At 35.6% G+C, this 16,399-nt stretch overlaps 1 protein-coding gene across 6 annotated transcripts in view; it reads left to right on the top strand.

The window, feature by feature from the left end:
* The window catches only part of CFAP46 (cilia and flagella associated protein 46), a 66,835-nt gene that overhangs the window by 6,040 nt on the left and 44,396 nt on the right, over positions 1-16,399 (top strand). For all 6 annotated transcript variants that reach the window (XR_003529683.1, XM_027655346.1, XM_027655345.1 and 3 more), the window contains exons 6-18: positions 957-1,080; positions 1,212-1,306; positions 2,129-2,236; positions 3,104-3,203; positions 4,859-4,957; positions 6,313-6,503; positions 8,127-8,355; positions 9,364-9,484; positions 11,392-11,515; positions 11,993-12,123; positions 13,491-13,633; positions 14,159-14,292; positions 15,849-16,061. Coding sequence is in view for 5 of the 6 variants with exons in the window: in XM_027655346.1 (XP_027511147.1) it covers positions 957-1,080; positions 1,212-1,306; positions 2,129-2,236; positions 3,104-3,203; positions 4,859-4,957; positions 6,313-6,503; positions 8,127-8,355; positions 9,364-9,484; positions 11,392-11,515; positions 11,993-12,123; positions 13,491-13,633; positions 14,159-14,292; positions 15,849-16,061 (1,812 nt within the window). In the remaining variant the exon portion in view is untranslated. The remainder of the gene's footprint in view (positions 1-956; positions 1,081-1,211; positions 1,307-2,128; positions 2,237-3,103; positions 3,204-4,858; positions 4,958-6,312; positions 6,504-8,126; positions 8,356-9,363; positions 9,485-11,391; positions 11,516-11,992; positions 12,124-13,490; positions 13,634-14,158; positions 14,293-15,848; positions 16,062-16,399) is intronic.

Below are 16,399 nucleotides of genomic sequence, written 5' to 3' on the forward strand. Positions count from 1 at the left end.
AGCAAAGCTTGAGTATAAACTTTGAGATAACTCTCCTAAGAGAGATAGTTTTATGTGCAAAATGAGGACTGTCCACGTAATTTTTCAAGGTCCCACAAGCTTTTCTCAGAGATTTTTTGATCTGCTATTCTGCAGACCATTTCCAGTACCTCTTACACTTCTACCATAGTTTTTCCCTTTCTCTTTTTGATCTTTTCTAGTTTTTTAGTCTGTGACTTATGGTTTATTGCTGTGCAGCATTTTCTTTATAAGCCAAAACTGGAGAGATATAAAAATTTAAGTAACAAAAACATTCCAAGGGGTATGCTAAGGACCATGTAGAATACCATGCCTGCAGTTTTTTGATACCAAACATACTCTTGCTGAGGTGTTGCTGAGAACAAGCAAGTGCACACGATGTGTTTGTGTTACAAAACTAATGGTTGCATTTATTTTTCTTACATTTGTACTTATTTTTAAAATATTTTTTATTATTATTATCATTTTTGTTGTTAATTTATTTCATGGGATCACAGGTTCTTTCTCAGTTAAATCAGATAAAGTATTGAAAGTCCAGGTCCAGTTTCCAATAAGAATAATTTTTTTTTGCTAGATGGTTTTGAAATACTGGCCTTTCCCGTAGTTAAGGGAGAATCTTAGAGAAATTCTCCTATAATTTTAAATAGTTACTCCTTTTAATTTCAGATATCTTATGGAGAAAAGTTTTCACAAAAAAACCCTCCTTTTCCAGGATTCTTTTTATGATCTGCACTAAATATGTGTTAACAGCTCTATATCTCTGGGAGAAGCAAAAATGTAGAAGTTAGAGAATCTCTTTTGTGCTGAGTCAGTGCTAATGGCTTGTACTGCATTTAGGAGTGGTACCTTGAATAGAAAGCATGTTGAAAAAATATAAATAAGAATTATTTCAGAAAATGTTAAAAAATATTTAATACAAGCATTTATTTGATCTGCAGAAATTTACTCGAGTGCTTCCTCGATGCTTCAAAACTGGAAGAAGCAAAAGAGTTTTCATCTACTGCAGCAGTCTTTATTAAGGAAAATGTTCCAGAGAAATACTCTCAAATATTTTCTCTGATGGTAATGCTGAAATATATTTTAAACTCCCAGTAAGCCCCGTTGAGTTGTTTCTCACTTTAATTAGTCACTTAGTCAATGATTATTCAATTATTGTTGCTTATTTAGTGAATAATTAAATTGTTATTTTATAGGTGTATCACAAACTGATGGATATTTCTGAGGTAGAGAAGGACATACAAGATTCCACCCATCTTTTAGTTATTTATAAAATGCAGATGTTAAAATTGTAAGTATGAAATTGTATCCTTCCAGTTGTTCTTTGATGCTGCATATTATAGAGGCAGGTTCAGGTTCTGGTATCCCACGTGCCAGTAGAAAAATCTACTGCAAAGATTAGTTTCTTAAAAGGAAAATTACAATGACAGTTTGGATAGTAACTCTCAGGCCTGTCTGGAGAACAGCCTCAGCTAAAAAGTGAACTAGTTCTTTGGGGATGTAGGGAGTAGTGTGTTGGACAGATTATCTCAGGAGAAAGAATTCCATTATTATCCAGCAGACTGTCATTCCATACACAAGTCACGTGCAAGAAAGTAAAGATGAAGTGGAGAAATCACACCTGAAATATAATGCATAAATCACAGGACAGGAGTCATCATGCTTTTTGAGGTCTTTACATTTTAAAGGGATAAAACAACTTTGAAAATTAAACTTCATAATGAAATCTCATGTAATTTTTTTTCAATGTCTCAACATTTCCCCATTATAGAAGCATTAATTCTTTTCTAAGTAACAGTGCATTAATTTATACTGAATTATAAGAAAGGAGTTTTGCACACCATTTTTTTTTGTTTTGGAATAAAATTTACCATGTGAAATATTAATTCTTATGCTTGAATGTTCTTAGTGCTTTGTATCTGGCTGTCTCTGAGTTACTTACTTGCCATACTGAAGTAGGTTTTGCTAACTTTTTTTTTTATATTTCATAACCCAATTATCCTACTGATCCCTTGGACTAAGCTATCCATTCTGAAGTTAGAGTTATTTCAAAATATTAATGCAATAATATTTCTCATGAAAAAATTTTGACCCAATTCCTAATATGTTGCAGGCAGTGGGACACAAATAAATTTCCAAGTGATGCCATCGCAGAGCTGAATTCTTTATATGCACTTTTGAAACAATATGATGTACCTCCAGCATCTGTTCTCAGTGTGAAGTGAGTTTTACTTGTCATAGTCCCGTGGAAGTTGGTTACAACAGTTTGTGTTGCTTTAACATGTAGGTCATCTTAAAAATAGACAAAACCCTATTAGACTTTATTAAAGAACCCAGGATTAAATATCTTCTTCCATACAGCTCTTTGTGTAACATGATTAAATCTTTCCGTAACCATTTCTTGTTAATAAAATGAGATTTTTCAAAGGTCTTAAAATTGACCTTAAAATTGACAAGCACTTTTCAGACTGTAGTTAATTTTTAGCTTTTCTTGAGGCCCTTCCCAGTTCTTCAGCATGTTTGACATAGAGACCTCTATTCTAGTAATTATATATGGAAGTAATACTGTATTTTTACTTGTAATGGTAAATCATCTTTGACAAGTATTCAGGTGTCTTATTACTTCTCCTATCCCAGACAGTTAGAACACAGTCTCTGTCTGTGTGTCTGTGTTCTTTGTTCCTAGATACCACACTGATGGATTTTACTGCTTTGTGTGCCAGTTCACTGCGTTGTGTTTCCAAAATTACTTGCAATCTTAGTTTGTTCTTTCACCACCTTAGTCGTGCATGCATTTAATTCTATATTTTTTGTCTTCTTCAGGAGTTGTTTGTACAAGACTATGTAGGAGTATGCTAATTAAAAATGTTCATCATAAACAGATGAACTTTTGTATTTTTCACGTAGCCAGCTTTAAACTTTTTCCTTGTTAACTGTGAGCATTACTAGCATAGCCACATGTTCTGTAATATTCAGATAACTTCATGGTTTTCAGATATATGGCACAACTGCTTTCAACTAGAGTTTTTATAATTCCATGGAGGAGCAATATCAAATTCTCTGAAGTGATGTTTTTTTATTTTTGAAGGGTTCCTTTGATTCTGGAATTAGCTCATTTTTCTTTGAAAGTAAACTGCACTGAGTTGGCATCTCAATGTATCCTCGATTTAAAAAGTGCTGGGATTACTGTAAGTATTAATTACACTGGTTTGGGGATTTTTGATTACATACACACACCCCTTTGATATATATATTTAGTAAATAATGCTGATGGTTCTGGGATCTTCTGTCCATCTGTGTATTATTTGTATGTTCATTAAGATAAATAATTATTTGGCTAAGTGTTCTATTCCTAAGCTAGAGAGAAGATGCCAGGTCAGAAGGTAGGATGAAGGTAGACCAGGATGATATGCAGTGCAGTTCATTTTGGCAAATAAATACTAACTGTAGATTTTTGCTTACGTTTTTAAAATGTTACCTGCGCAAGAGTTTGATTGGAAATTAAATTCAATTTTCTATTATAATGATCCTACTTTGAGCTACTGGTAAGTTTATCCTCACTGAATTTTTTTTTATTCCAGGAATCTGATTCAGGCCTGTTATTGTGAACATTTCCTGCATGTCTAAAATCACACACAAATCCATAGCATTCCACTGGAAGATGTGTTTAAATCCTCTAGATGAAAGATTGACAAGGATTTGAGTATTTGTGTAGACAGTAGTAGCAATTATGTGTTGTGTGGCAGCAGTAGAGAAACCTTGCTTCAATTTTAACCTTATCCCTTGGAGTTGATGTGTTTTTAAGTGACCAACTTCAGATTGCCCAGCATGGTTTGACAGCAACCCCTTCATAGCAGAGTGAGAGAAATCTGGATCTAAGTTCCAGTTCCTTGGCTTTTGCCAAGCACTGACAGATTTCTCAGCCATGACATGAATTCCACCTCTGTATATTTGTCACGCCATGACTGGGACAGTTCTGGGTTCATCTCAGTTTTCCACAATCCTGTCTGTTTTGCAGTCATAGGGGTGTTAAATTAACACATTGTAATGCTTGAGGAATGGAGGTGCTGTCTGAATTTCCCTACTGCACCCATTTAAACCAAATGAAACTTATCTTAAATGTTTCTATGATCCATACATATAAATTATATGATTTAACAATCAGATCTCTCCTGAGGAGTTGAAAGTCTAGCCTCTTTTTTTGCTTATATGTTTCACTACCCATCAAGCTGAATCCTTTCTGTCTTGATTAGTGCTTGTTTATTCCAAGCATGTACCTTTTTAATAACATTATTAAGCAAATGGCAGAGGATGGATTTAAATCAAATACTGGGAAGCAATTCTTTCCTGTGAGAGTGGTGAGGCCCTGGCACAGGTTGCTCAGAGAAGCTGTGGCTGCCCCATCCCTGGAAGTGTCCAAGGCCAGGTCAAACAGGGCTTGGAGCAACCTGGGATAGTGGAAGATGTCTCTGCTCATGGCAGGGGGTGGGACTGGATGAGCTTTAAGGTCCTTCCAACTCAAGCAGCTCTGGGATTTTCTGATTTTACTAGAACTGAAATCAAATTACAGTATAGGAAAAAGCAGGTATACACTGATTTTCTTACTGAAAACTCTGGCAATGAACCACTTAAAAGTTATTTTGCAGCCTCAACTTAATAAAAAAGAACTACTGTTCAAATAAATTCTACTTCCTTTGCATTGTTTCAGTTGATTATTTCGTATAATTTCGGGATTTTCAGTAGGAAAGTACAGGGCTGTGTTAGTGTAATTTCATGGGTTTCATCTTTATCATATTTCCTTTTAATTATTAAAATTAGTGTTTTGTGTATTAATACTTCATAGGAGCCAGGGAAACTTATTGAAATAGAATGCCTGGAATGTGAATATGAAAGAAGAAAAAATACCACTAAAATTGTGACTTACACCAAAGGAGTTGTTGAGGTATGTTCTTTAGCAATAACTTTGAGAGAAAAGTAAAAGTTTTAATTTGTTAAATGTGGAAAATTGCATTTGACTGTGTGTCTTAATTACATTATACTGATCAGAAATTCTTTTAAACTTTATATTCTTTTAAATTGGGTACCAAGAAAGAGACAGGGAAAAATAAACCACAGTTGTTTATTCTTCCCTCAACTCTTCTGTCTGGCTATAGAGGTTCATAATATATATTACTTTCTGAGAGCAAAGATGGCAGCATTGAGGCATGGAAGGGCAACCCTCTAATGTTTTCATATTCTGCCTTTGTGGGAGATGTTTTCATAGAATATCTTGAGTTGGAAGGGACCACTAAGGATCGTCGAGTCCATCTCAGCTATGATTGCATGTTATGGGCAGTCTCATACAAATTCTTATGTCAGAGGAATAGAGTATTCCTGATAAATTGTTACACTGGGGGGGGGGGGATTTTCTTTGATTTCTGTGATCAGTTGACTCAGTTATGATTCGGACCATCAAAAGCAGAAGCCTAAGTATCAATGTTGTCAGTGGGATTAGAGAAATGCCTACAATGAGCATCTTAGAATAGCTCTTAGAGTCACCTAAAGTTCCTAAAATGGGAAGTAGGAATATACTTAATGGAAACTGGTAGTGCATGAACCTCCTCCTATCTATGGCAGTGCTCATTTTGGAGTTCAGAAATTCCATTCACTTTTTGAAAGAAAATAAAAAGTTCAATAATTCCTCATAATATGAAACATTACCAATGCTAAAATGTAAAATAGGATATTTAGGTATTTCTAAAATTCTGAGCTGCGGTGTCTGAAGTTGGAGAGCAGGGGTTTTGTTTTTTTTTTTTTTTAATTGCATACCTCTAAAAATAATGTAATAAATGGCAACTGTCTGTTACTGTAGGTAAGGCTTTACTTTTAGATTTAATTAAATTAACCAAATTTAATTGACAGTATGGCAAATCCTGTTCATAATATTTCTTTATTTCCTCTCCTGTACAACATTGGTACCTTTGTATGAAAAAACAAAAAGCTAAGCCTTCTGAATTCACAAATATTCACAATTACCAATTTCTATTTATCATAAGGAAGGGGAATAGCTGACAGACTTCTGCCTGAAATATATAATGGCAGCCTGGAGTACCTAAAAGAAACACTCCTTAGTTATCAATACCTATTTACAAAATAAGCTTTTGTTAAAAGAATTATTAAAAAAAAAGTTTCCAAAGTCTGCTGGCTGAGGGACTGTTTTCTACTGAAAACAGTCCAAAGGTTAAAATTTGGAGGAACATGTAAGAAGTTGTACTCATTAAATGCAATCTATGCTAATTAATTTTTCGTTTATGCCAGGGTCAGCTGGAATTGATAAAAAATCTTGACTTAAGCTTAAAACATGCAGTTCAGTTGGGAGATCCTAATGTGATTCAGGTTGTTTGTGCAACCCAGTGGAATCTGTGCTTGCCACTGCTACAGCACAACTTGCACCAACACGTGCGAAAGCCCTTGATCTCAGTTGCTGATGCCCTGGAAGAGATTGACAGGTAATTTTCTATGCTGTGCACTTTTTTATTTGTTACTTTGGAAAGTCTCAGCATCAAACTCATTTAAAAGCTTAAGTTCTCTGATAATAAGCATCTTTGAAAATTTTCCATTCGCTTGTAATAAATGCAGGTCTGCATGTTGTATACAATTCCCCATTAAGCACTGAAATACAGGTTCCTTTCAGGCAAAATCTCACACTGTTTAATGACCTGCAGCAAATACTGAAATACTTTAGGAACTGAATAATACTCTAGTTAATCAGAATTTTGTGAGAAAATTCCAAAGCTGCAGTATGAGTGCATGTGTTGGACTGTGGTTTAGATTCTTGTATTAACATCACTTCTGTTGGTCAAGAACATAAAATTAAAGAATTAGTTTTAAAAAAAGCATCATGGCTTCTGTATTACATATCAAATAAGACACTTCTTTCAGGATACTACTTTTCCATCTTTTGTGGTACTTTTTAATTGAAAAAGCTACTGTATTAAGAAAATCTAGTATTTTTTTCAGGTATGTTCTTCTGTTTGCTACTATGCTGTACTTAACCTTAAGTTTTTTCACTTTTTTTATTGAGTCAAACAAATAGACCTTACTGTGTGGTACTTAGTTGAGTTTGGACCTGTGCATAGGCTGACTGCTAAGAGCAGAGATCAGAACTCCTGTAGTGAAGTGAGTTACAATTGACACAATCTACCACTTGAGCAGGAAGGGAGGTGGTTTCTGATGGAAGTATTGCAGAGGAAGGTGAGGAATCTATTTTCAGTGTTTCTAAAATGTCGGTTTTTTAGGTGCATAAAGAGGAAACAGAAGCCTGAAGAAGTGGAAACACACTTGTATAAAAGCAGTATATTGTGTTACTGTACTGTTATTCAAGCATTTTTAGGCTTCCCATATAAAGAGTGCCAGATCAGCACAGGCAACTTTGATATTTATACTCAATGTCAGTAATGACCATTTTTTCTCTAAAAGCTTGCAGGTTAGGTTTTTTTGGGGTCAGAGTTTTGGCCTTTGTTACCTTGTGTATTCATAGCAATCCAGTTGACTCAACCTCAGCTCTGACGTGGTACTGTCACTAGAGATTGAATGAAATCACTTACCCCTATTAATTTGCCTGTCCTAATTTTCAGTTGGATTGCAGCATTAATTGTAGCTACTTTGGCCCACAGGAGAAGGGCCAGACTTGCTCAGTCATATGGGCTCTGATGTGGCCATACATGAGTTCTGTGGCAGATGTTTGATAGGCTTGAAAACCTTTCTCCTTTTCTCTTTCTCATGACATTGCTTTCATTCATCTCATTTTTTGTTTTTCTCCCTGAAAATAATCTAAAATAGCATGTAGAGTCTGAGCTGTCATGAACAGCTTCCTGGGGCAGGTGATGGGTAGGGAGCCCAGTGTACCTGAGGCTGGAGAACGTGCACGTTTTGGGGAAAACATGCTGGTTTCATGCAGTGGTGTGAGCATGATAGTGAAAATGAAAGAAACAAGTCAATTATAAAGGGAGCATCAATTTTCATACTAGAGTTGCTTTTAGTTATTGAGTTTCACCTTTTTGTGAGTTCTAGGTCTAAGAATTTTAGCATGCCTCATTTTGACAGTTTACACTTAAATTTGTGTTCCTCAGCACGCTGACGCTGTTGCGTTGCCAAGTTCACATGGAAATAGCTCGTATTGAAGAAGATGGGGATAGACTGGAGGCTGCTGTGGGACATTTGCAAAAAGCTATTCAGGTGGACAGCAGTGGGCAGTACCAAGAACATCTGAGACTGACTTTGAACCGCGTTCATTGGTGCACGGTGCTGTACCAGGCACCTGAGCGTCAGGAGGACCGGGCGGGAGTGATGATTGAACAGGTAATCAGGATGAACAAGGACTGTAGCTGGAACAGATTTGTTCTTTAAATTCCAGCAGAGGAGAGCCAGCTGCTCAGTAGAACTGGGTATTAGTAGAGCCAGCATTGGCTTGCATTCAGCAAATCGTCGTTGAAGTGGTCATGCTGCTTCACAGCCTGAAGGTTGTGGTAGAGGATTTTTTCCCAGTTACATTAAAAACTTATTTCTTGGGGGGAGGGAGGGAGTTGTTAATTAGCAAAAATATCAGCAAAAAAGAAGTTTATTAGCAATTGTCAGCAATTAAGATTTCATTGCATGAAACAGTGTTTTATTTAATGAGGAGAGCAGTGTCCAAATAGCTAAACATCCTGGCTGGCTTCAAGATAAATCAGTATTACATGACACTTAAAAATGCTGCTAAATAATATAATGTAAAGTCAAGGTGTAGTCATTGTCAAGAGTTACTCCATCTAATTCTGTTGTGCTCCCTCAGCACCTGAACAAAAATCATGCTGGCAACAGATTTTTTTTGTCTGGTTTTAATGCTTTTCCATGCAAACTTACTCTGTTTAAGTGTTACTTTAAAAAAAGCACTTACTCCTCCTCTGACTTGGACTCATTCTGAGAAGACCAGGAATTTTTTTATATTTTGTAGCAACTCCTTGTTATTGCACTATGGGTGTGTTACTGTTGATTTGTAAATAAGTACTGTTCTTTGTTTAAGAAGGTATAACATAATGACAGGTTATATACTGAGGAATATGCTGTACAGTTGCATGGGCAGCACGAACGGTACTTCATATTAAATTATCCTTGGTGTATTGAATATCAAAACAGAAGTTCCACAGTCACTTTCAATGATGATAATACTGCAGAATGATGTTTAAGATACATGAGGATGCACAATTGCTAAAGGTATTTTTTTGGTAGTAGCAAGTTACATGATCTGCATTCTGTTATGTTTAGTAAATAAGGTGTAGTTGGAATATAAAATGAGCCTTATAGCAATGAGTTCTTTTCTTTACATAGGCTAAAAGGGGAAAACAAAAGGACGATGTGAGGAAAAAGAGATCCCTTCTGGTAAATGCAGGTCTTGCATTGGCTCCTGATACATTTCGAATAGTCCTTGACAGTGAAAATGAAGCTAAAGGTAAAGTTCATTTCTGTGACTAAAAGTTACTGCACTTTATCTGCTTTGCACACTCTTAAAGGCTGGACACAGCATCTAATGCAACATAGAGATTGTTGCAGTACAGATGAAGTGACAGTTCTGCTGAATTCTGTGGCACAGTTCCTATCAATATCTTTAGGGATCTAAAAGTTGTACTGTGATACTGGAAAAGGTGTTGTTTTCCCCTCCAGATTTGTCTAAACCTTCCTGTTGTGCTGTAGTGGGCTGGAAATAGTTCTAGTTTATTTTCACTATGAGCAACTCCTGATGTTCTTATTCAAGTGGTGTTTTCAGAAGTTTCACTCCATAATACTCTGTGTTAATTACACTGCGTGTTCGTTCTGTATTATATTTGTCTTTCTGTTCTAAAATCTTGCTTTTGAGAGCTCGAGTTCTGTACAGAGATTGAGGCACTAATTCATTATTTACCTTCTAAAACACGGAACACAAATAGGCATGTTCCTTATGCCTCACACAGCCTGTGGTTGAAGACAAATGGACAGACTTTCCAGATTGCTTGAAGTGTTTTTTCTTATCGTGGTAATAAAGCAAGTGTGTGACTAATGTCACTAACTTTGAGTGTACCTGTTGTAATCCCATGGTAGAGATTGTGTAGGGAGTGCTATAGGAGGAATCCTGTAGCTCCCAAAGGAGCCTGTTTATTCCATGGAAGACCTTGCAGTTCTCTCATGCCACCTGCTCAGCCAGGCCACAACCTTGACCCTGCACAGCCCCATTTCAAACTTGATCAACTGATCACTTACAAGCCAGGGTCTTATTTACAGATCAGCTGTTCCACTCTGTGCAGTCCTTTTTAGTATGTGAAAATGATGCCATTTTCATACATGATTTAAAGAGAAAAAATGCATTGTGTTTGTGAAATTAAGAGGATTTTAAGCATGCAAGTCTCCTTGCTTTTAAATTTTTAGTTGACAACTGTAAAATTACTTCTGAAGTTCCTGAGAATACATTTTAGTACACATTGGCCTTCCAAGATGAGTCATTAAAATGAGTGAGATTATTACAACATTAGAACTATCACAGGACTTCAACACAAGACTTTATAAAATTTTGTTGTGAAAAATTTCATTTTTTCGTGAGGCTGTCATCTAAGCAGTGAGTTTTTTGCTTTTTCCATGACACTTAAATTGCAACAAGCTTACACATGTTTATTGAAGGAGTAAGAAAATATATATGCAACTCTATTATTAAAATGCACATAGGACAGGACATCAGATTTGTAGTGGTTTTTTTCAGTTGCATAAAACCCTTTCGTTCTGTTTTGATGTATATGGTTGGCTAATTTAGTGAGAGCAGTACCCACAGATCCAGAGAACAATGTCCTTCTTCAGTCCATAATTTCCAATATGATATTACTGTCACTGTGCATTGTACTGGACAGGTTCTGTCAGTGCTCTGTGCATGGCTGGGTAGCACAGAGGTATCACAGAGGTATCACATGCTGGACAGTGCATTGCAAAAGATGTTTAGCAAGAACGGTAAGACATTGTGCCTTCCTCTTGTCACTGTAAGTGAACCTGTTCATATATGTATTTTGAACTCAGAAGTACTTTTAATGTACTAGAGCACTACATGTCCTGTCAGAAAAGAGATGCACTTGAGATATTTAGGGTCAAACAAATGTAGATCAGTTTTTGGTTGAGAAAACTATATGTGAAGATCTAGAAAAAAGCAGAGTAGGTGCTGGTGGGATATGGATCTTTTCATGTCAGTTGGTTGGTTTGGGGAAAGCTTGAAGGAATGAGAAAAGGGCTCAATTTTGAGTGTTTCAGCAAGTAATTATGAATGAAATTGCTTGCCCTTTATGTGGATTTTTTAATCTCTTTTATTTAAGAACTGCTTTAAATTCTTATTTCTTTGCAAAGTTTCCTCAGGTAAAAGTACGAGTCAAATAAGCTTCCTCTGTGCAAAAGCCCAGCATCACACTAAGAGTGTGGGGAAAGTTGATGAGCATTTGAAACACTTGAGAAATGAAAACGACAGAGAGAGGTAATTACTGCAGGCCAGAAGTGTCTCTTTCATCGTGTAGAAGTGTCTGAGGGGAAAGTCTCTATTGCAGAGGTTCAGTTTCTGGATGGTACCTTGGAAGAGGCTGAGTAATTGAATCAGCCCTGGAAAAGCACTGAAGTGTGTGTTTTCAAGATGTATTTTTAAATTCTCAAGATCTGTCTTTAAGTTCTAAGACAGAACATTAGGGTCGTCACACACATTTGAAATTTCAGTATAGTTACCATCCAAAACAAGAATTTTGTCTCACTCTTGATATGCTGAGGAGATTCTTTTTAATTAATAAATTAATAATGTTATCTTTGCTACTGACAAGAAGAGTTACATTTATTAATTTTGAGTAGATTTAATTGTTTTTTCCTGATGGCCATCATTATTGACATGATTTTTTGTTGATCCAGAACGGTGGAAGATAATCTTGCTCACAAACTAACTTTATTTATGTTTTTTCTTTGGTAGAATTATACTTTGGGCAGATTTGGCAAAAGTTGCACGTAAGCAGGAAGTCTGGGATGTGTGCCGTGCAGCATGTAGATTCTGCCTCTTGTATGAAGATAACTTGTTTAGGAAGATATCAAAGCCTAAAAAAAGTAAGTGAACAATTTATTTTGAATGTTGTAAGAGGAACTTTTTCCTTATTTACTAGAGCTACTTGAAGGAGTCAGACACTTGTGTTTTCTTTCTTCCCATTCCCAAAGTTCCATGAGCACCTTGTCTGTCACTGTCTGTTGGCATACATGGAATATTCTTTCTACTTCCAAATCTAGAAATCAGTCAATACAGTTTTTGTTGAAGCCATACTCTGCCTTCAGAAATGTTTCACCAGTGCTGCAGAAAAGCACTTGTATGAAATGTATCTACCTGTATTAAGAAAACAGGTGCATTCTCTAATGGTCATCTCAGGTCCATATTATCCATGCCTGAGGAACCTGAAGAAAAATGGGTTGTCAGTCGCTTTGTATGAGGCTTACATTGTAATAATTTTTACCTTTTTTCCTTATTCATCGGTTCCCTGAGGTATCCAACATTGTGCCTTATTCCTTGAGGGTCTGCTGGAAACCTACCACACATGTTAAAAGAGTTCTTAGCTTGGCAAAAGCACTTTTAAATCCTCAGCTGCTTGATAGCTTTTGCATGTGTCTGGTAAAGTTGATTTTGCCAGAGAGTTTGTAAAACTTACCTTTAAGTGCAGATGAAATGCAGCTTTTTTCAGTAGCCAATGTTAATTGAACCTATTCCACTTTTCTTCTCTAGATTGCTTCCAATGTCTGCTTAAAAAAAGGCATGAATTTGCCTGTTTTCTTTCACAAGTTTTGCATTTCCAGACTAGCCATGTTTAATCTTTCAACTCTTTTTCCAAACTAAAGGGAAAAAATAAGTTCTTACCAGAAACTGAAGGCAACCATGCACCAAAAGCATCATCAATAGAAACTAGTGTGTTCTTACAAACTCCATGTTTATATTCAAATAACTGAGTCCTTTCTCTTCCTTATTAAACCAAAGAAAAACACTGCTTATTTTGTCTTTACTGATGTCTGAGTTACCAGAAAGTCAGCCCAGTCCGTGGTTTAAACACACAAAGACTTCATCTACTACAAAATGTTCAGTACTCCGTTTCCATGAAAGCAATAATTAACTAGAGGCCATGGGGTCTATTCACACTAATGTAATTTCAGTGTGCATTTTGTAACTGGAGCAAGTTATTTGCTGCAAATATTGAAGTTTATGCACAAATGCAGCAAAAATCCCAGGTAACCAACGTCTCAGCACTGCCTAAGAACAGGCTTTGAGTGCAATAAATGGTACTAATGAGAAAAATTAATTATGTGAAATAATTTTAAGGTTTTTCTTACTAACCCTTCCTTGGGGATTTAAGAATGTGTGGGGATTTGTAAATTTTAAATTGAGGGTAATGATTTGCATGAAAATAATAATGGTGTTATTTATTTATTTTTAGCACGGAAGAGCAAAGCTGGTGCAGCTATGATGGTTAATGGTCAAGGTGACACCTCAGGAGAATCATTGCTACCTGCTAATTCCTTCTCTTTAGAAACAGATTCACTCAGAATACTAGCAGAAATAAGATTCATTAATGCAGAGGTAAATAAATTGCACAACTATCATTCATATTTGTTTCATGTACAATTTTATGCATACGTCTTAAAGCACTGGTATTATGAGTTTAGTTATTTTCTATCTCCCTAGGAACTAGAGGATAAAGTAGTTTCATGAAACATCTTGTCAAAATATTATATGAATGTAACTATATCAATAGTTTCACTGCAGGTTGTGATAACACTTTTTTACAAGAGATTCTACTGTAAATGTTTGACATGTGACGTTATATTTCTGGATCCCTAAAGTTCCAGCATGATTAAAAAAATTTATATACATAAAATATGAGGTTTTTTTCTCATTGTCATTGTTTAGTAAAATTGACTGTAGACAATTTTAAGATTATGAAGTATTTTGTATTATATTTCATATAGTTGTACATACCTGTACAACATCTGAAAAAGTATTTTGTATTTTCTAATTTTTGGAGAGGTAACTTCTATACTGAGTCATAGTCTGTTTTCACAGTGATAACCTCCGTAGATAATTTATTTCTCTGTGTCTTTCCAGGCAACTGTTCATTTATTAAGATTGCAGGGAATTGAACTGAATGATCATGCTGTACCTCCAGAAGACACAAACCAGGATCATCCAGGAGATGTTTCATATCTTCTGGAAAATGATCCAGAATGGAAAACATACAGGTGATTTTCCTTAACATGTGTCAAGACCCAGGAACTCTGATAGGCCATTATTATCAGGCACAGATAATTGCAGAAGCTATTTCTCCTTAGTAAAATTCATTGTCAGCATAATTTTCATTTTTGTAGGTAGTCATGGTAAAAGAAAAAGGTTCTAAGAAAATAGTTTGAAATAATTTTTCTTTTGTTTGCTTTCATTCTGGAGTGTGGATTTTCTTTTTCATTTAGCATTTACTTCTCTGGAACTAGAAGTTAGTATTCCAAGCTTAAAAACTATTAGATCTGTCTACATCAACATTTAGATAATTAAATTTTATATTTAAAAATGTTTTCCCAAATCAAAAAACTCTTTGTCTTGCTTTATAGCTCCTGTAACTACAATGATTTTGTAGTACTGAACGTATACAATGAATTATTTCAGTTTGCAGATCTTGTCTATTCCATCCAATCAGCTGAAATGAATCTGAGAGAGTAGAATATAGCAAGTATTGTTTTTTTCTGATCTCACACAATTATTTCTTGCAAAGGAGAAGAGGAGGGAGAATTCTGAGTTGACACTTTGACTCTCTGCTGTTCACATTCGTGCTGATGCTTGCCTTGTTGTGGCAGTGGTCATGTCCTGAGAGAGCAGGGTGACAGAGTTGTGTCCCTGGGTCTGTTCATTCAGCCTGAATATTAAGTAAAGTTTCTCACACTGTCTGCTTGCACATACTCAGTAAAACAAGAAAAATTATAAACTGATCAGAGCCAAGGGGCAAAGATGAGAATTCTGTTCCAAAATTTGCTACGAGTTTTTTTTTTGGTTTACCCATTAGATTAAAAACCCATAGGAAAAAAAGCACTTTGTGTCCTATACCATTGTTGACATAGTAATACCCAGTGTCAGTTTGTGCTTTTGGCTTTGTAACAATTTGCATTCTGTGTGATCATTCAAGACTGCATTTTTAATATTGCTTTTTCTAAGTAATGGTACACTTTGATAATTAACTAAATAAAAAGAAAATGAAGGTATTGAAAGAAAGCTATCGCACAGACTGTGAAAAGGATGTTGCTCTATTAAAAATGAATACAGTATTTCAGAGCATCTGAAAATGCCTTTGAGTGCAAGAACATGTGCAGTTTTAAGTACAAAAGATATGTCCTTAGCTCCTGAGTGCAACTTGGAATGTACTTATATCTGTATCTAAGGAGAGCCCTGCATGGATATTTAATGATTTCTGGTTCTGCTGGGGGCAGTGCCATCACATGTGCCACAAATACATTTAAAAAAAACAACATGTGCATGAAGCATGAACCATAGACACTATTTCTGAAGCTAATAACATTTGAGTGTCAGAGATGATTCATTTTCTGTGGATACTATTTCCTTTCCTGAGTCATCTTCTCATCCAAGTAAAATACTAGTCAGTGGATGAGGACTTCATAAATGCAACTGAAAAGTAATTAAATTTTTGTTCTTGTAGTTGGTTGAGATGTACTACTGCATATTTAACCTTACCATATAATTCCTTCTAGTGTTGAAGGTTTGGAATAACAACTTCTTTATACTAATTTTACAGTTTATGGATAGACTGCTTATCTCAGTATGCTATGGAAAACTTCCAGCGTGCAGCTGAAATAGGAGAACAACTGAATGAAGCCTGGATTGTTCACAATGCTGTGGTGTATATCTTAAATTACAACAGACATCTGATTTGTTCAGGAAGACAGAGGGAAATCATTGAGTATCTGCAGACTCTCCTTGGAGCCATCAAGACTGTTGGATACAATGGGTAAATTTAGATGTTTGGATATGAACATGCTCTTTTTTTCTAAAACATAGGAAATATTTTTGCAAACAGCATAAGTCACTTTGTGCTGTGAAAGATGTTTCTTGATGGCTTTCATTAGCAGTGGAAGGACTTTGGTGTATATATCGAGTAGCTCAGAAGGTAAATTTAATTTTTTGGTGTGAAAATTACATTTTAATCCTTTCTATTTGTTCTTTGTTACTATACACTGCAAGCTGTATTAACTTTAGACCAATCAATATTAATTTCTCTTCATTGTGGAATATGCAAGTAAAAATAGCATTTTGTTAAGCTAGTCAGAAAATTGGGAGAATTTTCTT

This window comes from Corapipo altera, unplaced genomic scaffold (assembly GCF_003945725.1).
Source record: "Corapipo altera isolate COAL_440 unplaced genomic scaffold, ASM394572v1 180, whole genome shotgun sequence".
In the NCBI taxonomy this organism is placed as follows: Eukaryota; Metazoa; Chordata; class Aves; order Passeriformes; family Pipridae; genus Corapipo; species Corapipo altera.